At 38.8% G+C, this 25425-nt stretch overlaps 1 protein-coding gene across 1 annotated transcript in view; it reads left to right on the top strand.

Annotated features, from left to right (window-relative positions):
* Positions 1 to 25425, top strand: part of NLN (neurolysin) — a 102893-nt gene that overhangs the window by 73899 nt on the left and 3569 nt on the right. Inside the window, exons 9-12 of the mRNA XM_086699872.1 lie at positions 4135 to 4336; positions 14525 to 14711; positions 15037 to 15165; positions 16605 to 16741. Of these exons, the coding sequence (XP_086555998.1) occupies positions 4135 to 4336; positions 14525 to 14711; positions 15037 to 15165; positions 16605 to 16741 (655 nt within the window). The remainder of the gene's footprint in view (positions 1 to 4134; positions 4337 to 14524; positions 14712 to 15036; positions 15166 to 16604; positions 16742 to 25425) is intronic.

Below are 25425 nucleotides of genomic sequence, written 5' to 3'. Positions count from 1 at the left end.
AAGCCAGAGAGTCTGGCTCCGACACTTACTAGGCAACTTACTTAATGTTCCTGTGCCTCAGTTTCTTGACCTACATTATAGGTCCGATAAAATAGGAATGTTACTTCTACCTGCTTTGTAGGGTTGGAAGGATAAAATGATTAATCACATGCAAAACATTAATTGGAAGACTACCCAGCATATAGCAATTGCAGCAATTTGCAGCTGTTATCATGGCTATCATCATCATCTGGTTTGTGTACTACACTTACTTAATTTTAAATTGGCCCCCAAAATATTTGTTATTCAGGTAATCTGTCTGCCAGTACTCTTCAGTCTATGGCCACTTCCCTGAGTCTGGCTGAGAGGCAGCATAATACAGTAAGAATACCACAGTCTTTGAATTTTTTTAAATTTTTTTTTTCAACGTTTATTTATTTTTGGGACAGAGAGAGACAGAGCATGAACGGGCGAGGGGCAGAGAGAGAGGGAGACACAGAATCGGAAACAGGCTCCAGGCTCCGAGCCATCAGCCCAGAGCCTGACGCGGGGCTCGAACTCACGGACCGTGAGATCGTGACCTGGTTGAAGTCGGACGCTTAACCGACTGCGCCACCCAGGCGCCCCTAGAATACCACAGTCTTTGTAGTCATTCAAATTGAGTTGGGATGCTTAAGTGACTTAATCTCTTTGAGACTCCATCTCTTCCTCTGTAGTATGGGGCTGGTGATCCCTTTATAGGATTGTTCTGTGCATCAGGCTGTATATGCATATCACCCAGGCTAGGTATTCAGCCAATGATAAGAATTCAAAATACTATCTCTGAAACATGTGGTAACTATGGACTCTGTTTCATCAGACATGAAAGGATTTGAATCACATTCTCTCTAGGCTGCTTTCTTTTTTTTTTTTTTTAACATTTTTTTTTTAATGTTTATTTTTGAGAGGTGGGGGAGGGGCAGAGAGTGGGAGACACAGAACCTGTAGCAGGCTCCAGGCTCTGAGCCCAACGTGAGGCTCAAACCACGAGATCATGACCTGAGCCAAAGTCGGATGTTTAACTGACTGAGCCACCCAGGCGCCCCTCTAAGCTCTTTTCTAAACCAAAGCCAGCCTGTTAACCAATTACCAATTCATCTTACTAAATAGGCCAAAGGAAATTACAGTATCCCCCTACTTGAGCAGCATAAACAAGTTTTTAATCCACAGACTTTAGGTGACTTTGGGTAGCTGCTGGGAGGGAGGCTGAATAACTATGCCGTTCAGACAAGTGGATGGACAGTGATGTCTTATCCCAATGTTTTATGGACTTAATTTCACTTTTGATATGGTCTAAAAATAAGCCCTTGTCAAATATAGATGGATCTATTTTTAATTGAAGAGTGTCAGCATACAGTTTTAAGCAAGAATTCTTTCAGGAGAGATCCTTCAACCTTGGAGTCTTCTGTAACTGTCCCCAAATTCTACTTCCAGTGTCAAAGTTAGCAGTTCTTGCCACCCCATCCTGCTGTCTCCCTGCCAGCATATCATTGATTTCTTTCATACTCTAATATCTGGCCATTCCCAGCAGCACTGGTATGGGGATCAGAAGCTGATCTCTTGTGAAAGTAGTGACCTACTTAATATTCACTTCCTGTCACCTTTCTGTCACTCCATAAAAGTAAGATAGGGTAATTTGTGTTGTGACTCAAAAAAGGATTTTTGGAATAGGTCTAAGAAAGACCAGTTACTTTTTTTTAATCACATTTCAATTTTTTTCATTGAATACTGAGATTTTCAAAAGAAAAACAAAAGTATTATGATGGTTCCGATAGAAGATGCCTGATAAGAAAAGGACATTTTTTTTTAAATCCACATCATTTTATAAACAATATGTGAAAAGGCAAAACCTCAGAATAAAGAATCCCTTAAAATTAAATGTGTCAAGTTTATTTTTTAAAAGGAAAGATTAAAAACCCCTCAATGGCACTGAGTTTTAAATTGATAGAAAATCTGATTTTAAGCTATTCTTACACTTTAAAAATTCTCCAAATACCTCAACCCTTGTCTCTCTAACATAGTAGCACTGACATTACTCTCAAATTAGGAATACTTTGGAGGGGGTGTGGGGAGGATACATTTTTAGCCTTTCATAATGTACCAAGAGGTATAAAATATAACAGGATATACATGTTCCAGATTACTTTAGTTATTTTTCCTCCGTTAATAATAAGATTTATGGATCTCTTTATGCATTTCCAACTAACCACACAAAATTCTTCCAGAAACACTGATTAGCCCATTGAACAACCAGAAGGTTGGCTGGCTGAAAATTTTATGACATTCGTTGTACAGTTTCTGGTGTACATGTTCATGGGTTCTCTCCCCTCCTCTCTCCGCCTTCCCTTCTCATGTCCCTGCTCAGGGATGATTCAGCCTGTTCAGTGGTCCCGCCCCACCCTCAGTGATATATCTGGGTCCACACTATCTCCCTGTCCCTCCTTCAGAAGTAGAGGTTTGTTTCTCTTCTCTTTCCCAGTGGCAGTGGGTTTTCACCAGTGCTGATAGGACAACAGGGTTTGTTGCCTTTCCTCCCAGAAGGCAGTGCTTCATTCCTTTATCAAGGTAGAGGCTCCCTATCTCCAGGCCTACATCAAGACTGATGCTGTCTCAGGGCTGTCATCCTGCTACCGTCCTTTTGTGTGTGTCCAGGGAGAAGACCCTGCAAATGGCTATATTATTTATATATATATTGCTTATATATTTATATATATATATATATATATATATATATATATATATATATATCTCCCAGTGTCTCCCTGTTTTGCTGGCCCACGATGGCCTTTAACAGTTTTGGTTTTTTTTATAAATTTGTGTTTGTTTGTTTATTTTGAGAGAGAGCAAGCAAGCAGGGGAGGGGCAGAAAGAGAGGGAGAGAGAAAGAATCCTAAGCAGGCTCTGAGGTGTCAGCACGGCGCCCAGTGTGGGGCTCGAACAAACAAACCGAGAGATGTAACCTGAGCCGAAACCAAGAGTCAGCCACTTAACCGACTGAGCCACCCAGGTGCCCCTAACAATTTGTTGAAAGACTTTTCTCACTGGTGTTTGCAGTATTTGCCCCAGGTGAAAAAATGCTTGCTTCCTCACTTCCTCTCTCCTTAAAGTCATCTTTCTTAGATTGTGAGTTAGTTGATTGCCTTCCGATTTCTGATAAATTTAAGGAAAGTTGTGATTTGAAGATTGTGCAGCATATTGTTATACAGATATAGGAACAACACACTTTTCAGCTTTATACCTCATAATAGAAAGCTGGAAAAGGCTAGTTTTTATTTTATTTTATTTTTTTAATTGAATGGCATCAGTGGGGGGGGGGGTGAAGACGAGTAGTCACCAAGTAAAGATAAAACAAAAAAAGTATGTATAAATCAAAACAAATCAAATTAAAAGTTCTACCCCAAACCTGAAAGTACCATTAGTTTTCTGAGGAAAAAAAAAAAAAAAGAAGAAGAAGGAAGCCTACTTCTAGAATAAAGTCCAGTTGCACATAGCTTTTGGAGAGACCATCACTGATACCCCATTGTCCAAGAATAGACCACTTTATAGTATAATTTATGCTTTTTCCTAAGCTAACTAAAAGTATTCTGTTTCAAAAAGTCCTGACTAGTTTATAAAAGGAGCTCATTTAATTGTGAATACTTATTCTTCCTTCCTTGAATAAAAGGAAAAACCTTATTGTCTGGTATTTGGTTTTTATCAATTCTAACTTTAAGAAAAAACTACCTAGTGTATCAGACTATATCTTTTACCTCAAGCTTGCTTCAACACAGTTTAGTGTTTAGTGACACCATCTTTGAAGAAGAAAAGCAAGATCCCATTAAAATAAACACTGAGCTCTACAGTAGGTGTGGTGTATATTCTTAATTCTTACATTAAGATTTTTCAACAGAAGAAACCTTGGCGATATAACTCATGTGAAGTGATAGTGGGGTTTTTATTTGCTTAGTTTTAGTTTGTCCATTTTAATAAAATGCTGACCTACTTTCTAAAGGGTGGATTACATGTTCCAAAGTGTCCTCTGGTATCAAATAAGACTTAATGACTGAGAGAGGTCACAGCAATGTTGTTGCTAGAGAAGAGCGTTCCTATCTCACCAACAATGCTTCTGGTTCCCAGGGAAGGAAAGTACAACCACGCAGCCTGCTTTGGTCTCCAGCCCGGCTGCCTCCTCCCTGATGGGAGCCGCATGATGTCAGTGGCTGCCCTTGTGGTGAACTTCTCGCAGCCAATAGCTGGTCGTCCCTCTCTCCTGAGGCATGATGAGGTGCGGACTTACTTCCATGAATTTGGTCATGTCATGCATCAGATTTGTGCACAGGTGAGTGAGTGTTTTATAGTAAACCTATCAGTTGCTTTTCTGGCTTTTTGTTTTTTCTACTGCTGTTAGTTTCCTCCCCTTACATGTTTTTTCAAAAGCTGAATATGCTCAAGAATTTCATAGGCCTTCTGTAAAAACATGAAATTTTTCTTATTGTGTCCTCTTTAACACCAGATTTTTACTAGGAATTTAATTCACTGATCAAAGAGCTCACTGAAGACCACCCTGCAGAAGAAAAAGAAGGAAGACTTATCATTAAGGGTTACAAATACTCTGTTTTTTTCCTTTCATTCTTTTCTTCTGCATAGGAATTTAGTGTAAGCTTCACAGATAAACTATGCTGTAATCTGTCTCTTCCACTTACTAATGCTTTGTTTAGTTCAGTGGTTTAGTGGTTTTCAATGGTCTCAGATGCAACTCTTCTTTTTAATAATAAATTATGTTGAAACACCTTCCATTACTAGCTTCAAATCAAAATCATAGGTAATATACTATAACCATGGGGAGACTTTGCGAAGAAGCGCATGTGGGTATGTGCAGTAGATTGTAACTCATTTCTCTTTACTTCTGAAAATGAAAAGTACAGTTTTTCTCAGCTGTGTAATACAGTTTGGTAAACTCGCCCCACACTATTCTAGGATAAACCATATGAACTTGTTCGTATTTAGCTGTTATTTGACATATGGAAACATCAAGTTAGTAGTTCAACCTAACAGTTTAGAAAACTGATGTTAACAGAAATGGAGGAACAGTTTTCCAAATTCGAAATCTCTGTGCATCTCTAAAGGTAAACTTGTTAATAAGAAATTTTTGGTTAGAATAATTTCATATTTACAGAAAACTTGCAAAGATGGTATAAAAATTGCCCAGGTATCCCTCACCTTATTTCCTCTACTGTTAACATCTAATGTTATAGTAATACATTTGTCACAACCAAGAAGCCAATATTGCTACAGTACTCCTAACTATACTCAGCACTTTATTTGGATTTTACTTTTTTTCCCTAACAGCCTTTCTCCATACAAAGAATTTTTTAAATTGATATAATGTCCTCACTGAACATAAAAGAAATACATTTTTATGTTTTCCAAATAGTAATGCCTGGATATGGCTATGTAGTAAGACATAATGAAGTATTCATTATGAATAAAATCCAGTAGCAGAAACTACAGAGTGATAAATGTGGTTTGTGTTGTCAACTCAAGTCCTAGAATGGTATTGCCAAATGTCTTAGTTCAGGTTACTACAGTAGAATACCATAGACTAGGTGGCTTATAAGCAACAGAAATTTATTTCTTAGTTCCAGAGGCTAAAAGACCAAGATCATGGTGCTGGCAGATTTGGTGTCTGGTGAGAATCTGCTTTCTGGTTCAGAGATGGTGCCTTCTCACTATGTCTTCACATGGTGGAGAGGGCAGGGGAGCTCCCTGGGATCTCTCTTGTAAGGACACTAAATCCCACTAATGGAGGCTCTACCTTCATGACCTAAGTACCTCCCAAAGGCCTTATTTCCTACCATCACATTGGAGGTTACGTTTTAACATATGAATGGGGGATCAGAGAGACATTTCATATTGGTCACTAGCACCAGTGGTGACATGATTTTCCAATATGGTGAGCATCTCTTGGGAAACTTCTAAACAAAAAAGCAGTCTTACTTTGATTTACACAGTTGATCCCAGTAAGGAGTCCTGGAAATTAAAAGTGGGTAAAAAATAATTTACAGAAATATGTGCAATAGAGTTGGTGTCTGGGCTTACTTAATTATAGATTTTTCACTTGTGTGAATATCCAGTAGGATATATGAATGGCCTGCAGCATATGGGACCTTTTTTTTTTTTTTTTTAAATTTTCCTGGTACGTACAATTCAGTCCTGGACACCTAGCATCCCCAGCCCTCAAAACTACTCCTAATCATTATAATGACTAAAAATGTACCTACTTAATTCCAAAATTCCACTGTCACTATTGTTAAAAAAAACTGTTTAGTTGTTTCAACATTTTATCTTTACATTCTGGTATTTCCGTGTTAAAAAAAAAAAACATAGGGAAATAAGATATGCATCTGTTCAGGTAAAAAAGTCCTTATATACTGATATAGCCATTTCTATCCTGTGTTCAAGCCAAGGAAAGGAAATCTTTCAGAATAAACTAAATTTTCTTTCTCATAGTCTTAAAGTACTTTCACAGCTATAGGGATCCTGAAATATTTATTTTCAGTCAGTGTCCATTCTCTGGCTGACATTTCCTTTAATTAGGATAAGTCTAGTTTTTGTTTCTCTAAAATGTTGTAATAAATAATGTATATTTTAATTATATTGATATAATTATTGATATACATTTATGAATATATAATATATACATGAGTCAGTATACGTACTCATATACTGATGATAGTATATATGATGATGACAGTGTTCGTATATGGTGTCTCTTGAAACAGTGGACTATATTCAATTCTTGGAGTTTGCCTAACCTCTTCCATGAACACAAAATGTGTCATATAGTTAAATAGTATGTAGTACAATCCCCTGATCGGTCATCTCCTCACAAGATTATCTTTGAAAAAATCTCTATTTGTCTTTTAATTCTTTCAAGTGTCCTGTAATGTTTTAAGAACTTTTAAAGATAAAAATGTTGAATTACCATGTTGTACACCTGAAATTAATATTATATGTCCACTACACATCAATTAAAAAAAAAAGAACTTTTAGGTAATTGTATACAGAACCAATAATCACTACTTTTTCTCAAAACTAATGGGCACAGGACCATTTTTTTGCAGCTCTATACTAATTTCAAAACCTTTTGTATTGACCTAAACTGGGTGGTAGTGAATAAGGAGCTTAATAGCTTCTGTGTTTAGTAATACATCTGACTTCCCTGAGAAATACATAGTGAATTAAATTTGCCATACATATTCACTAGATTGATTTTAAGATATAGCAGCTCACTGTTTAGGTTCCTCACGTTGGCAGTGTGCAAGTTTGATGACCAGAAGAGCTCGTTGGAGCTTGTCATAGTAATATTTAAATGTGTCTGCAGGAACATCCAGTTTTCAAACATGTAAGTGCACTAGTTCAATATGTCTACTGTCTCATCATTCAGGAGATAAAGTTTCACTCATATTTTCTTGTGTTTATACTACTGGGTATATAATTTTGAAGATATAATCACAAGGTGGTATCTTTAGAATCTGTTCCTGTTTCTTGGCTTTATTGTGGTTTGGGCTCTCAGTAATCACTGGCCTTTTGAACTTAGGTAGAAAAGAAAAGTAATACTTCTTAATAGCTTCCATTGGGATGTCTGTGTTCGTTTGCACATTAAAAGCAATGAGTTTTGGACTGTTAGAGATCATTTTAAAGCAACATATAATCATAATAAAGCCTTATTAATTCAAAGTGAAAGGAATGGAACAGCAGAAAAACTTCAAATTATGTAATTCCAAATAATTTGTTAATTTGGTCAAAAGTCTAATAGAGAGCTTCTCGTCTTGTAAGTAAACCCTGTACCAGTCAGGAAGGCATGCTAGTGTTAGGATAAGAACACTGCCTTAAAAACCATCCATGTACTTGTGGGCCTGACTGTGTGACTTTTGGCAAGTTACTTCACCTCCTTGAGCCATCTCATTTTTCTTACTCATAGATGAAGACAACACTTCTCATACCTACTTGCCTGGGGTGCTGGTGAGATTTAATAATGTGTGAAAGTTATTTGGGAAAGCATAAAGTGCCATATATATTTGAAGTATTTTTCTAACTATAATTTATACATAATGCAACCCTTTGGGGATCAATATGTAACACACAAGTCACAATATAATAGGGGGGAAAAAGCGTCTATGAGGCAAAGTACTGTTGCTTACAGTTTAAGAGATTCACAAATGGTTATCCTCAGTGGATTTTGGGTGAAGATCTGTTGAAGGTGATTAGAAACCAAGTTTGGATTTTTCTGTTTTTTTAATGATTATTGCCTATTTGGAAATTTGATCTCAGAAGCCAGAACGGAATGAGCAGTTTATAGAGGATTACGAATGGCGGGATTAGTTGAAGAGAATATATTCAGTATTAATATGGAAAAATAGATACTTGGAGGAAACTGAGGACAGTCACAATGACATCAGTCAAGACCATACCTGGTTAGGCAAACTGGGCAGGCTAAGAAGGATAATAACAGCCAAGGCTTGGTGAGCACTGTCCATGTTCCAGACACCATAATCACTGCCTTCCATTCATTAATTAATTTTATCCTCACAGTATTCCCTGAAGTGGATTTACCAACCTACTTCTCTTATTGTACTATTACCCCCCCCCCCCATTTTCAAGCAGAGAAAACTGATACTCAAGAGGGTTAAATGGTTCACCCACTATCTGTCATGCTCTTTGCTACTCTACTGACTGTAACCATTTTTGTGCTCCTCTTCTGTGCCTTGGAGACAGCACTGTGTCATGTGGTCGGAATTTGGTCTCCCAAGTATGTATTCCTGTTGGATCGACTTTTACTTCCTTAGCTTCTTAAATGACATTCCCTCTAAATCAATCATACGTAATCATGTGGGGAATGAATGAGTTTATCTAGTTCCACATTTCCCTTTGTCTAAAGTGACCTTTTAGGTTTTAGTCCTGAAGTACAGTGAGCACTTATCAACAACCTTGTAGCCTCTCCTCCCGACTCCCAGCCCTTACACTGATAGTGTTTCCATCATCAGCGTTATAAGTGATTTTTTTCAGGATCTCAATTTTGTTAGTTTATGGGTGTTTTTATTTCTTTATATATATGCTTGTGTACACAGAACAAATGCTAAAGCCATAAACCAAATATGATGACCCATACATGGTTTATTTCTATGTGGGGACACACTTATTTTTTTTTCATTTGCTTACTGTCTTTTCTACACGTGTTGTTTTTTTTTTAATAATTAGAAAAAGTTATTTTATTTTATTTTTTTTTTTAACGTTTATTTATTTTTGGGACAGAGAGAGACAGAGCATGAACAGGGGAGGGGCAGAGAGAGAGGGAGACACAGAATCGGAAACAGGCTCCAGGCTCTGAGCCATCAGCCCAGAGCCTGATGCGGGGCTCGAACTCACGGACCGCGAGATCGTGACCTGGCTGAAGTCGGACGCTTAACCGACTGCGCCACCCAGGCGCCCCTAGAAAAAGTTATTTTAAATGGAGGTAAATGTTTAGTTGATTCCTTAGAAGCAAAGGTATTGATTATCTGTTGTGTCTAACATGTGGTAGGATGGGGTTCAAAAGAAAAATAAAAAGGAGATAATATTTTGAATGTTTCGAGTTTAGTTTGAGGACACGAAATACTAAATTAAAAGAAGAAGAATAGTAAGTAAAATGATATCAATTAAGTATTTATTAAGTATTGAGATACACTGGTGAATATGGCACACATACTCCCTAACCTTCTTAGCATTTGAGTTTGAACTGAACTTTTATTTGTTTTGGTCTAAAAAAAAAAAAAAAAAAAGAAAGAAAGAAATTTATCTACAGGAAGGTATAGCCATTTTGGGGATGAACCTGTGAGTTCAAGATGGCAGTATTTAAGACCTCTGTGGATTATGTGTCATTTCTCATGTCTTTTAAATCATGGTGGTGATACTGATCTGCTGAACTGTAGTACTGCTCTGAAGCTTAATAAGCAAGTTAACAAAGTGTTATTCAAGGTCTCTTTATCACTATTATTACTTCCAATGATGGCTAGGTGTATGTGAAGTTAAAAGTATGAACTTTAACCCTCTATTTGCAGCAAAGTCTAAGAGACGCTGGCACTTTTCTTTTTTTAATGCTTTGTTACATAAATTTCTGTATCATCCGTACATTTCGGGGCAAGTCAGGTTGGAGTATGGAATGAATGCTAAGAAATCATTAGGGGATCACCTTACACAGCCAAAGGCTAGTCTCTTGAGGCCTTTTCCTTTTCTAAACACAGTACATTTACTGATTTCAGCAATTGCTTTTTCTTTGAGTTGGGATTTGGTATCATGAATATAACACTTTAGTTACAACCACTAAAATCAATCAGCCTCTTAATTAGAACAGTAACCCATAAGACTTTGGTCTTTAAATAGAGCAAAAACCCTTGTGACTTTTGAGCTTTAGTTGATGTAACTTGGTTCCAGCTCTTACTGTGTTGTATGAATTGAGAAGTTAATCTCTATAACATCGAGTCATCTGTTGTAAAAATCTATGGTGGTATATATTTTAGGCATCCTGTTGTCTGTTGAAAAGATAATAAAGGTAAATCTCATCGTTTTAGACAACTTGCTTCCTCTCAAGAACTTAGGACCAAACAGAAATCTAAGTTTACGTTGTTTTCTAGACTTTTATTCTCAAAATATTTCTTGCACCAATAATGCTCTAAAACTTTTTTGAAGTGTCACCTGCAAGATGATTTAATTGAATTATTTTGTGTGTATTTTACAATGCTCTGCTTTATCAGGGAAGCATATTAACATCAATAGTTATTATAGCCCATAAGCTACTATATTTGACACGTTTGAATTGGTCTTACTGAAAACTGTATATTGGGGTGCCTGGGTGGATCAGTCGGTTGAATGTCCAACTCTTGATTTCGGCCCAGGTTGTGATTCCAGGGTCATTGGATTGACTCCTGCTTCAAGCTCCAGGCTCAGGATGTACCCTGCTTAAGATTCTCTCTCCCCACCCCCCTCCCTTGCTGGCACACACTCTCTCTTTCTCTCTCTCAAATAAAATTTTAAGGGTGCCTGGGTGGCTCAGTCACTTAAGCATCCAGTCAGTTAAGCGGCTCAGATCATGATCTCAGAGTTCATGAGATTGAGCCCTGTGTTGGGCTGTGTGCTAACAGCATGAAGCCTGCTTCAGTTTCTCTGTCTCCCTCTCTCCCTGCCCCTCTCCCACTTGCCCTCTCTCTCTCAAAATGAATAAAATTAAAAACTTTAAAATAAAATTTTTAAAAATTTTAAAAAGGAAAAAACTGTATAAAGGACTTTTTAGGGTTCTTTGGAACCTAAATACTTTAATACTAGGGAGTAGTGTTTGCTGGCTGGTCAGCAGTGAGTATAATTCAGCAGTCATGCTGTTTTGCTTGTCAGACCCCCAGCAGGCTCCTACATCCTAAGACTTGCTCAGAATTTCTTTGTAGACTTATACAGTGGCTGACTGTGGATTCCTTTCTTTTTAGAATTTAGTTGTTTGCTGGAAATTGAGCTTTTGAATTTTGTAGGTTCTTTGTCCTCCTCATTTGAAAAATATTTAAATGATCTTGCTCAAAGGGCACACAGAGAAACAGCATGACTGACTTACGGGAAATTAGTAAGCAGTAGGGTTATTTTTAGCTTTTACTCCTTGCAAACATTTCCTTTTGTTCTTTAGAAGACATTGTTGATCTGTTCATTCATTTGCTGCACTCTCTCCCCCCACCCCCACCATGATTTGGGGCAGAATAAGTCCTCTCTTCTCTACTCTGCATGACATAACTGTGTTATATTCTTATTTTATTCAATTGCAACTCATGAGTTATTCATTTGTTCATGTTTTTCTAGGTTCTGAAATACCACCACCACCACCTCCAACCACACACACAATTTGTTGTTACTTGGAGTTGAGGTGTACCCTAATCTGCAGTGGCTGCCTGAAAAATATTCACACAAGCAAAATATACAAAATGTATATTTTTCTCAAAATATTTTATAGTGGTAGCTGATGGTGTATTTGCCTTTATTTGCTCTGTTAATACTTACTTAAAAACTATAATCTTTAGAAAATCATGCAATTAGTATTACAGAATCAGTCCCTAGTCCAGGGTAGATGGTTATAAAGGCTGACCTTTACATCCAGCCTCATGTTTGACCCTTGAAACAGACAGCTTCCAGTATATAGAGGAAGTAGGATTTCTAAGGAAATAGAACTGAAACCTCACTTTTGCTCTGTTTTTAAAGTCGGTTTTGATAAAAGACTTTGCTACTTTAAATAACTTCCAAGAGGATTTAGTTATTTTGTAACCTCATAATTTAAACTTCCTTTTTTTTTTTTTTCATTTTTCTATAAGGTAGAGAGGAATTATAGCAATTGTGGTTCCAACTGTGGATTCAGGGGCCAGGAGGGTGCCTGGGTGGCTTAGTCAGTTGAGCATCTGACTCTTGGTTTCGGCTCATGTCCCACAGTTCATGGGTTTGGGTCCTGCATCAGGTTCCATGCCAACTAACAGTTGCAGAGCCTGCTTGGGATTCTCTCTCTCCCCTCTTTCTGCCCCTCCCCTGCTCTCTCTCTCTTTCAAAATAAATAAATAAAAACTTTTTTAAAAAAACCTGAATTCTGGAATCAGACTATCTGGTTGCAAATCCTAGTTCTACTGTTAATTTCAGTATGTTTCAATTTCCTTATCTCAAAATGAAGATTACGGTATATACTTCATACAATTATTTTGGAATTTGAATCAGATAATCCAGGTAAAGGGCCTAGCATAATGCCTAACATGGTAAAGTCTCAATAGATATCCACTATTATCTGATTATTTTATCAGATTTTTTAAATCTAAATGTAGGATAGTTGTTATTTTAGATTATGTACCAGAAAGAGGCAAAATATTCAGTTTTCTGGAACCCTTGCCTCTTTTCTATAAGAATTTTTTATTAGGATGTCCTCAAACACAGGTGGCCTAATTCCAGCATCTAGTGAGTTTCATTCCCTTTGGCCCTTCAGTATTTGCAGCTCTTCATATCTAGAATCAGCGCAATTATGATAGGAAGTCAAGCAAAACATTTTTTTGCATAAAGAGAGGAAGGCAGAATGTGAAATGGCATTGACATCTGTGCTTCTGCCCTGGGCCAAAAGCAGAATCGTTATTTGCTGCTGATTTGGCATCCCATCTGCTGCCTTCTCCAGTGCTTAAGCCCTTCTTCCTTTCTCTTCCCCTCAGAGCCCCAGGGATGATGAAGTCAGGGAGGGACTGGGATTGTAACACATCTGAAGAAGGAAACAGGACAGAGGTTCAGGGAAAAACAACAGAAAGATAACCCCATTCTGCAGATGAGCCAGTTGGTTTAATGCAAAGTCTTCTCTGTCAATGTCAATTTTACACAAGTTCTGTGTACAGTGTGAAAGGCAGAAAATATCAGCTTGTTCTAGTGAATTCCCCTTTTTTTGATCAAGAGCTTTTCTGACATCAGATTCAACAATTTGCTATACTTCAAAAAAAATTTTTTTTTAACTTTTAGACCACACCCTGAGAGTAAGCCCTTTATTTTTCCAAGGGATGCTTTAACTTCTGATATATGCTTTGTTTGTCCAGAAAGCTCTCCCTGCATTTAAGTTACCCTCTTGCCAACTGATCCACACTTATACTTCCCCCTGAAGTGGCTTCTTGTTTTAACCTCTTCTACCCTGAGAGGTACAACTAGGCTTTCTGCAACATAGTTATCTTAGAATCACGTACTTAAAGTTCAGAACACAAAATATAACATGCAAAGGGTATCTGCAGTGTTGTAATTTAACTCTTTGATTTTGATTAAAACTTGAATAGTTAAGGAGCGCCTGGGTGGCTCAGTTGGTTGAGCATCTGACTTTGGCTCAGGTCATGATCTCAAGGCCCTGCATCGGGCTCTATGCTGACAGCTTGGAGCCTGGAGCCTACTTCAGATTCTGTGTCTCCCTCTCTCTCTGCCCCTCCCCTGCTCACACTCTGTCTATCTCTCTCTCAAAAATAAATAAACATTAAAAAAAACTTTTTTAACTTTAATAGTTAAACAATAGAGTGATGAGTGCTCCAGAAAGGCATGTTTTGAATAAACAAAATGAAGCACATGAAATAGATAAGTAAGGAGAAACTGTCTTAAATCTATTCATTTTTAATGGAAAAAATTTTTTTAATATTTTTATTTCCAAAGCTTAGGGCTTGTTTTAACTCAGTCTGATTTTTTTTTTTCATTTATGATTTCCTGATGATTGTTCCAAGTTTGCTATGATTTAAAAGAATGAAATATTACTTTAACATAGAGTACTTGGGGGTTATTTTTCAGGCTGCTTGGTACTGTGTTTTGTTTTTATTTAAATTTGAAGTTATCCTAACCCTTTATTCAAACAGGTAGTTGACTCTGATTCTGACTCAAGTTTTACAGAGTCTTAATTATGATTCATCACATAGGTAGTTTTCATTCAGTGCTTTAAAAAAAGACCTTTATGTTTATTTTCTAGACTGATTTTGCTCGATTTAGTGGAACAAATGTGGAAACTGACTTTGTAGAGGTGCCATCACAAATGCTTGAGAATTGGGTATGGGACATCGATTCCCTCCGAAGATTGTCAAAACATTATAAAGATGGAAGTCCTATTATGGATGATCTGCTTGAAAAACTTGTTGCTTCCAGACTGGTCAACACAGGTATGACTTGTAATTTTAGAAAAGGAAAATACATTAGAATTGCTTTAATAGACAATGGCTGGCTTCTTGTTCTATAGAACTTATTTCCCTTGTGATCATGGTATTACCCTAAGAGTGCTAATATGGGGAGGGGAGACTGCTAAATATCCTGGGAATGTGTCCAAGAAAAAAAAATACATCTTCTTTTAAATCTTAAATGAGGTATCTTACTCCCATTTTGTAATATGTACTATAGGCGTCAGTTTTTTAAATCTTTGATCTTGTGATATTAGAACACGTAGTTCTCTCTTCTCCAAAACATGCCCAAACATTCTTATGCTATTAGGTCTTCTGACCTTACGCCAGATTGTTTTGAGCAAAGTTGATCAGTCTCTCCATACCAACACGTCGCTGGATGCTGCAAGTGAATATGCCAAATATTGCACAGAGATTTTAGGTGTCGCGGCAACTCCAGGTATGTAAGCACTATGACCTGAATTCATTTTCTTCAGTGAAGTACAGGCTATCCTCCTAACACTGCCAGGAAACATAGGGTTTGTCAGGCAGCTCACCTAATGTATATTTGTTTCTGATTTCTATAATCAGGCCATGGCTTTCTGATAAGCTTACTATGTCCGTATGACTTATCCTGTCCAAGTGTGTTTAAAGGAAAGGTGGCTCCAGCTTTGCAGCATTTTAGTGTAATCAAGAATGAGCAATTGGCCTCCACCCCAGAGCAGAGAAAGCCATTCGCATTTGGCAACAGCCACCTGGCTCCTCCCTCCGTACGTGTGCCCTGACTTCCTAGTGATTTCACTGAGAAATTGGCAAACGGGGAAGTTTTAGAGAGACGTACAAACTTCTACCTTGTTTCTGATTTTGGTTCTGAGATCAGTTAAGGAATTCCAGCTAGCCTTTTCTAGCCCAGTATTTATGAGATTCATGTGGGTAGGTGGGCAGGTACACACGTGACTGTGTTTACATTTGTATTTATATATTTTAAGCCAACATGTAGTTGTTCATGTATACATAGTTGGCAAGGTGACTTTTTTCCACCAAGGAAGTTGTTATTTAAATGAACCTGTCACATTTATAGTGATAATAAAGGTCAGAAGAGTCCAATGGAGTCAATCCAGGCTCCTCACTTACTTTTGTGATCTGTTTATAGTAGACCATACAACAGTTTTGTCCCTGAGACCAATTTGACAAAATCCTTTTTATTTTTGTTAAGTTTATTTATTTATTTTGAGAGAGAGAGAGAGAGAGAGAAAGTGGAGGTGGGGAGGGGCAGAGACTGAGGGAAAGAGAATCCCAAGCAGTCTCCACGCTATCAGAATCCAAGACACGGGGCTCCATCTCACAAATGGTGAGATCATGACCTGAGCCTAAATCAAGAGTCGGACGCTTAAACTGACTGAGCCACCAGGCACCCTGAAAAAATCCTTTGTAAAAATAGCCCTAGAGGTATTAAATAAAGAGTTCTTCAGTAATTATGAACCTAAAGTAAGTGCCGTTCTGACACATTTTAGATGCAAAGCTGTGTGACAAAGAGTGGGCTTACTATTAGAGTATCTATAAGACACATATGTGTCTAAAGGATTAGAAAGGACTGAGTAGTCCTGAAATACTGAGCTATCTGATGGGTGTGGACAAAGCCTCTGAAACTATTGTTAGACATTCCAGAACTTAGGGCCGAAACCAGCTCTGAAGTTGAGTCATCATAGCAGAGAAGTTTGTAAACATCTTGGCCAAGGGCACATGTAAACCCAGGGAGTACCGCAGGTAAGATCCTGCTTGTTGCTGGAGACTGTCACTCTCCAGTCTCCGGACTCCCCAAAGGGAAACCTTAGCCAGCTGATAACCTGATAATTAACATTGGCCATCACATTGATTGAAATGTATCTTTCTTTAAAGGCACAAATATGCCAGCTACTTTCGGACATTTGGCAGGGGGATATGATGGCCAATATTATGGATATCTTTGGAGTGAAGTATTTTCCATGGATATGTTTTACAGCTGTTTTAAAAAAGAAGGCATAATGAATCCAGAGGTATTGTATTTTCTTTTCTCCTTTTGTTAATTTTGTCATTCCCAGTGTAAAATATTTATTACACCTAGATTTTAGCGTAAGAGATTTGGTAACAGCTTTTAACTTGAAAATCTTGAATCTTCTCAAATCATCCATCATTAAGTTGCAGTGCACAAGTGATGAACTCTAATTCTCTAAGTTAAAAAAAAAAAAAAACTACCACATTTTCTTGCTGATTAACATTCCAATATATTGCATAATTAAAATTCAAAGCTTTGTTTATGCATTTGAGCATTTATAGCTGCTAGTTTTGACATGTGCCATACAATGCTTTAGTTTTATAGGAGGTTGGGAAAGAAAGGTAAACTCTTTCTTGATGTTAATGGTCTAGGTATGTTTTCACATTCTCTACACAGTTTCTTTATACATTTTCTATGGGAGGTACCCTTTCTCTGTGACTGGCATACCCCACCTCCTACATAGTTTGTAACCGAAATGCCTTTAAGTAATTTAGGCTGCTTCATTAACCTGAGCCATTCCTTTCTGTGTACAGTGAATTGGCTGCCAGGTGGCTACCAGCCAAACCTTCCTGAGTTATAGTCCCCTAGTCTCCACTCTTGTTGAAGACTCAGCTGTCAGATTATTTCCAGGCCTGATGCATTTTTCAGTGTGCTTCTCATTCTATTTGATTCAGAAATTAGAAGAGCAAGTTACCAAATTCAGGTTCTCTGTGCTTATTTCAGCCAACCAATTTCTTCCCCCCAACTTTATGTTTCTGGATTGCATAGTGCGTCACACACATATACTGAAATTCATTGCTATAATTTTTTTTTTAATGTTTATTTGTTTCTGAGAGAGACAGAGTGAGAACACAGCAGGGGAGGGGCAGAGAGAGAGGGAGACACAGAATCTGAAGCAGGCTCCAGGCTCTGAGCTGTCAGCACAGAGCCCAATGCAGGGCTCAAACTCACGATCCCTGAGACCATGACCTGAACCGAAGTCGGATGCCCAACTGCCCAACCAACTGAGGCATCCAGGCGCCCCACATAGCTGTAATTTAGCCCACCATCCCCTTCTTCACACCCCCCCTGCAAAACAAAACAAAACAAAACAAAACACCTCCAGGGTACCTACATTATCTACACTAACCTTCCCAATCATTCCTTCTTCCATCCTACCCTACCCAGGCTATTAGGTCACTGTAAGTCTCCTTCCATTCCCTGGCCAACCTATTACAATGGTCAGCCACTGACTGTTCTCATATATGTCTTGACTTCTGTATGACCCTTAGCCAAGTACCCAGCCCTGGATTCCTCTACCATCTCACTTAGAGATGGTGCCCGTGGGATTCAGAGCTTTCCGGGGAAGATTGTGTGACTCCATTAACATGTCCCACTACAAAATCGTGCTATCCAACCTGTAGTGGACACCCAGTGTTACTCTGCTGTCCTGTCCCACTTCCCTTATTGAGATCCCCTGAGTCTCAAATCCTCTCTCCTCTCCACTAAGAAAGTTACGGTCATCAAGACTAAATATGTCATTTTTGTTCTCTTTCTGTACTTCAGTATTCACCTTCTTTCCCTCTGTCTGAAAGATGTGTCTAACACCAAGCCTTAATGTGTCTTGACAAAAACTGGGATTATTGCTACTGCCTCTGGTAACCCTGTTGCTATTACTCAGTTCTCCTTCCTTTCACAGCCTAATTTCTTGGTGTAAGGAGCCGTCCATGCAAACCTCTATTTTGCCTCCACCAACGGAACTAGAAAATTACTCTCTCTCGAGTGACCACTGATGACCCAGTTGCCAACTTCCAAAGGCCCTCACCTACCCTTTTGTTTTTACTTCCTGTTTCTTGCTTTCCTCTCCTTGTTTACAGTCCTTAGCTTAGCCATCACATGTCTTCCTTATTTCCCAGAATTCAGTGTGTCAGCCAGATTTATGTGTTCCCATAGGTCTTTGCACCTTCACAAATACGATCCTTCTATTTCTTCCACCTAAAAGGTGTGACTTTCTTGTCTCTACCTCTTAAAAATTTTAACATTCTTTTAAGTTTATTTATTTGTTTTGAGAGAGGCAGCATGCACGAGCAGGGGTGGGACAGAGAGAAGGAGATGGAGAATCCCAAGCAGGCTCCACACTGTCAGCACAGAGCCCCACATGGGGCTTGATCTCACAAACCGTGAGATCATGACCTGAGCTGATATCAAAAGTCAGATGCTTAACTGACTGAGCCACCCATATACAGCTTCAATCTTACCATTCTTAAAGGCCCTAGTCACATGGCTGGCTACTCGCTTATGAAATCTTCTAGATCATCTGAACCAAAAGTGGTATTTCCATTTTTTGAAGAAAAGAATGGACTTGAGGGAAGTGTGAGGGAAGGATTTCACCAAGCTTTTTCTTATGTCTGGAATGTTTAATATAACTATAACACAAAGTGAAAAAAATCAGGCTATAAAATATTTTGTACCATAGAATGCAAATTTTTATTTTAAAATACATGTTTAGAAAAAGAGTACATCAAAATGTCCATTCTTAGCTTCGAGTGATAATTTCATGAGTGATTATTAAATATTTTTCTGTGATTTTTATGGAGCTTTTCCTTATTTTTTACACAGAGCATGCATTATTGCAGAAATCAGAAAACAATGATTATAGAGACTCCAGGTCTACTTATATAAAGGTGCAATTATGACCTGTTACTGACTCTTATAAGTTGGTGACGCTTCCTAGCATAAGTGCCACAGTACCTTTTTCAATTAAGCTTCCTCACTCATCTCCTCTGTGTTTCCACTTACACAGCCACATCTCCAGTACCTTCCGCTGTTACCTCTTCTTTTCCATCTGTCAAGGTAACAGCCCATGTACTGATCCCAGTCGGCCCCAAGGAACTTGCAAGTCCAGCAGACGCAGTCCCTGCCATTATGCTTCTGTGTACTTCCTCTTACTCTCAAGCTTCACAGCTTGGCAGGCAGCCAGACTACTTTTATTTTAGATCAGGGGCCTGGGGTGAACTTGGAGAACACAAGACTCCCAACAACTTGGAGTTGTTGCCTTGTAATGTAAAACACAATTTTCAGTTTCACTAAAATTCTGGGTTCAACATTGCAATATATTATTCATCTTACGCCATGAAGCTAACTTTAATCCCTTCCTTTTTCTTCCCTATCAAGTATTCTGGGATATTATAGCGTTTCTTGCTCCCCTTTTGTCACAACAGTAGTGAATCGGGCTCCAGTGACCAAGGAGAATCCCTTTGCACCCCACTCTCACACTCTTCACTGCAGTGGCAGAGACTAGAACAGCTTTTTAAATAGCCACTTTGTTCCCTCTACAGTATACTGTTTGTTTGGTTCACTTATTTTTAAGTTTTACAAATGTTTGCTCTAAAGTAATACCTGATTTACAAAATTCAAATACCCACTTATTAAAATGTAATACTTTGAGACAGTTATCCTGTTCTAAGAAAAATATTTGGTCATTACAGCTACGTTGTGATGAAGAGAAAGAATTTTTTTAAGTTTGTTTGTTTGTTTGTTTGTTTGTTTATTTATTTATGTTTAGTAATCTCTGTACCCAAATGGGGCTCAAACTCATAACCCCGAGATCAAGAGTCACATGCTTCTCCAACTGAGCCAGCCAGGTGTCCCGAAAGAATTTTTATAGAAATACTGAATTTGATTTGAAGTCAAGGGTATCAGAGCATTCACAATATATCACACAGACCCTGTTGTCTCAAGGCTCCCTGTCTCCCTCGTATGTTTTTTCCCTCATCACTAAAATTCTGCTGTATTTTCCAGAATTACAAAGTTTCTGGTAGATAGGGACCAGTTATTACTGCCCAGCACAGGGAGGTAAAAAGACTCTTTCCTAAAACCATTGTGAAAATTCTGTATTAGCAAGGATAAATAATAGGCTCTAGAAATGTTCAGTAATAAACCACAACAAAAGCAAGCAAATAAAAGGACACCTTGAAAGGAAGGAGGATTAGAGTGTCTTAGATTTCTTAATAAGCATCACAATTGAGTACATATTGGTGCCATTATATCGATGTAAAGTTGACACCTTTTTTTTTTAATTGAATTGTAGTTGACACATCATGTTACATTAGTTTCACCTAGTATGTATTTGAATGATTTTTTTTTTTTTTAATTTTTTTTTTTTCAACGTTTATTTATTTTTGGGACAGAGAGAGACAGAGCATGAATGGGGGAGGGGCAGAGAGAGAGGGAGACACAGAATCGGAAACAGGCTCCAGGCTCTGAGCCATCAGCCCAGAGCCCGACGCGGGGCTCGAACTCACGGACCGCGAGATCGTGACCTGGCTGAAGTCGGACGCTTAACCGACTGCGCCACCCAGGCGCCCCTGAATGATTTTGAGAAGATAACTGGATGGCCCTTCAGGGAATCAGTGTCTGCTATTCTTCATCCCCAAAATCTGTAGAGAGGCTGGAGACTGAAAGATCACGTACTGTTGACATTATTGTCCTGGTCATTGGTATCAACAAAAGAACATCTCCAGGCCTTCTCTCTATAACCTCTTGCCATCCTGCAAAGCTCAGGGTCTGCTTTGAGAAACATTCCAGGTGTTAGCAAGCAGAACTATAGAAAGTGCACTACTCACTGGGAAAACAATAATAGGAAGGGTCAAATATAAACCTAGTCTTTTTTTTTTTTTTTTTTTTTTTTTTTTTTTAAGTAATCTACACCCATTGTGGGGCTTGAACTCACAACTGCAAGATCAAGAGTCAGATGCTCTACTAACTGAGCCAGCCAGGCACCCCAAACCTGTAGTCTTCTGAATACCTAAGGTAGCAATAGCATATTTTTATGGTACAGTGGTTTTCATTCTATTTTGAGGGCCTCTATCTAAGTGTTAGAATTGGCCAATTACCTATAATAGCCACAGTTTGCTATTTCTGGTTTTATTTGTGATTTTCTCTTTTCTTCATTATAAATAGTTAGACTATCTTCATTATTTAATTTGTTCATTAAACATATCCTAAAATCTTTGTTTCTAGTAGAATATAGAGAATTCTCATTATCAGACATATGTTTTCCTTCTCCAGCTGATTTCTTAAGTAACTATGGAAGGGAGCTGCTTGGGAATAAAACTTTTCCAGCAAGCTCTAGGAGCTCTTTAAAGAAGATATCCAGCGTCACCAAATGTAGTTTCAAAATCCAGCAGCTAATCATAGGGTTGAAGAAAATGGCGGCATTTTAACTAGGGCCATTTCTTTTTATAAGGCAAGTTCATTGTGGGAAAATTTCCTAAGAGGTAATAGACTTGGTGGATTCAAAGACAATTATATTATTAAGCTAGAATTATCTCCCTCCTCTTTTGCATTTAGAGAAATTGCTAACCTTTGTTTTTCCTTCAATGAAGAAAAAATAAAACTGAGTATCACTGCAGAATGGAATACCAAGAAAATCAAGACAGTCAAATGCAACTATTATATTTTAATCTGTAATGCCATAAGGAAGTAGCTAGATCTTTACATGCAATAGCAGACACAGAAACATGACAAACTTTGGGTTAACATGAAAAAGAATTACTTCACAGAGAATTTGTACTCTAAAGCTAACTATTCCAGTGCTCTCCACTCAGAATTCTAAGCCCAATTCCTGCTACAATGTGTTGCTAAGGGAGAATATGAAATTCCTTCTGAAGGTCCTTACAAATGGATTAACTTCTGCTTCGGCTCTCTTGACCTACCACCACAAAGCTGATTTTTCTTACACTTCAGCCTTTCTTGACAGACTTAGATTTTGCCTGATTTAAGGGACAAAGGAAAGAAATGGGATTGATTTCCAACTTAACTTCTTGCATATTTACAAGACCAGACTTTCCAAGTCTTGAATCCCAACCAACTGGAAGCACTTTTTCTTCCTTTGTGTTCTTACAGCCTTTCTCTGTATTTCTCTTAGAACTCTAATAATCTGCTTTGTACATTGTCTTTTTTTTACCTCCTAGATGATAAAGTCCTTGTAATTGGAGCTGTTTTATTCATTTTTGTGTGTCCTCTACTTCAAAACTGTTACATTTAATTACGGTAGTTGTCCCCATCTATTTCCCCTTCCCCCAATACATATTAATAGCCAGACTACTCTTCTTTTTTTTTTTCCTTTTTTCTTTTTTTCTTTTTTTCTGATCTCCCTCCCCATAAATATAGATCTATCCTTCTATCCTCACAAATTGAAACTTTGCTCACAGTTTCCGGAAGGCCTCTTCTAATCAAGCAGATTCCGGCCCACTGTTCTCATTTCCATCTCCGTGACTACCAGCACCACTCTTTCACTCTCTCCCTTTTTCTTTGTTGTTGTCCAAGGTATTCTTTTTCCACCCACGATATCCACACCCTCATAGGAAACAAAGAGTGTGCTGTTGGGAAGGAGTTTACAGATGGGCTGTGGAAGGTTTCAGCATCCACTTTTAAAGCTGGCTAGGGAGCCTGTTGTGTGCCTGATCATCATCACCTATCGTTGGATGGATGCTCTTTTCCCTGATTCCTGTTACTCAGTGTAGGAAGGAGACAACTGGCTCTCCTCCCCAGAGTCAGTCACAGTAGGAAGGAGGGAGGATTGGAAGACAGTGGGAGCTTGCATGTGCTGCCTCAGAAATGCCAGACCCAGCAGGAGACATATTCTCATTACTTACAGGTGGTGGCATCCTTCGTTCAGGCCATTATGATTGCTCTTAAAATATTACCTCAAATAAAGAGTATGTATTCTTAGATGAGTGCCTTGTCTCACCTCCCTAATATTCCTACTGAACGAGATAGTCTATTTCTTATTAATAATGGAGATGAAGTCTCTTGTATTTTTTTTTTAGTTTTATTAGGAAACAGAACTAATTTTAAGGAGACTCCAAACCAGGAATGCATCTGTGTCCCTGCTGTGTACATGAGACACTGAACGGAGGGCCAGTGTGAGAGGGACAGAAATGAGAGGAGGAATGGGTGACCACAGAGGGTTACTGAGTGGCCCTGGGTGCCATGTGTTATACTAAGGACAGGGCAGTGTCCTGAAATCATCCCCAATTCCACATAAACTAGGTGAGGGAGGCATGTTCCTATTTTACAGGAAAAGAAACCAAGGCCTGTGGTCACAGAGCTGAGGGTTAAGCCAAGATTCAAACTTGGGCCTGACTCCAAGACTCCTGACCTTGCTTTAGGAAACATCACTGTTAGAGAGGACTTGCACAGTTGCCAAAAGATACACTCTAATCTTCCAGGATTAAAAACCACACAGGTGGGGTGCCTGGGTGGTTCAGTTGTTTAAGCGTCCAACTCTTGATTTTCACTCAGGTCATGATCCCACACTTCATGGGTTCAAGTCCTGCCAGCAGGCTTTATGCTGACAGTGGGGAGCCTGCTTAGGATTCTCTCTCTCCTGCTCTCTCTGCTCCTCCCCTGCTCATTCTCTCTCTCTCTCTCTGTCTCTGTCTCTCTCTCTGTCCCTCCCTGGCTCTCTAAACAAATAAGTAAAAAAAAAAAAAAAACCAAAAAACTTTAAAAACCACACAGGTGACTGATGCTGATTTGCCTTCATAGAGTAGTTAATAGAAGCTCTTACTATGTGCAGATCCTCCTGAAGGATTCTTCTAGCATAAAAAAATTTCACTGGTTGTCTTAGAACTTGTCTTTCTGCCTTCCTTACAGTTCAAGTTTCTTTATTATGTAAACAGACTAGAACAACTTATGGCAAAGACTCCTTCCACCTGTGGCATATGTCTCCCAGACAGTGTTCTCTCACCCAGAGAGCTGGTACCTTCCTAAAACACAAAAATTCACTTAACTTTTTTTTTTTTTTGGTAAGAAAAGCAAGATCCTGTTACCAAAGTGACTCTTAAACTCTTCTCCAAACTTCATTGTGAAGGAAATGAAACTATTAAAAGACCATTGCTCTGTAATTCAGGAAATTGAATCAACTTGTTTGGAGCTGTAAGCGGGACAGAACTGGAGCTGTGTTGAGCTGCACCCCCCCCCCCCCCCCCCCCCCCCCCCCCCGGCTCCACGATGACCTTACTGGTCAGAGGAGCCCTGAGCTGCCTCTTCACAGCGCCAGGCAACTCCTCAAGTACCTGCATCTCTTTGCTGGCTAGAACTGCAGTTCTCTGTACAAAATGAGACTATTTTGTCGGGTAGCCACGTTGTGGGAGATTCTTTTAAATGTCTGTTTATTTTTTTAGAGAGAGAGAGCACTGGCAGGGGAGGGAGGTATGGAGGGAGGAGAGAGGGAGAGAGAGAGAGAGAGAGAGAGAGAGAGAGAGAAATTGACAGAAAGAATGAGAATGAGAATGAATTCCAAGCAGGCCCCATGCTGGGTATGGAGCTGCCCAATGCAGGATGATTGCACAGCCATGAGATCATGACCTAAGCCAAAATCAAGAGTCAGTCGCTTAACCGACTGAGCCACCCAGGAGCCCCAGTTCTCCCTATTTTTATGGTGGCTTCTTAGGGAAAGGGGTGAAGATCCAGGAGAGCACCGTCTTTCTTCCCCATCCTACCCTTTCCCCCTACTGATTTAACACTGGTCAAATGTAGGCATTTGGGGCACTGAAAGAAAGAAAAGGGAGGTAGACTGTGTTTGGGCTCCAGAGCTCTAAGCTGCTACTTCTTAGAATAATAATGTCTATGGCAGGATCAGCCATCACTCACATTTTAGGTTCCCAATTGCTAGCCTAACAGTAATGGATTGCTACA

This window comes from Puma concolor, chromosome A1 (assembly GCF_028749965.1).
Source record: "Puma concolor isolate L17-30 chromosome A1, mPumCon1.1.hap2, whole genome shotgun sequence".
NCBI lineage: Eukaryota > Metazoa > Chordata > Mammalia > Carnivora > Felidae > Puma > Puma concolor.
Note: the sequence above shows the minus strand (reverse complement) of the source record. Positions and strands in the feature narration are given on the sequence as shown.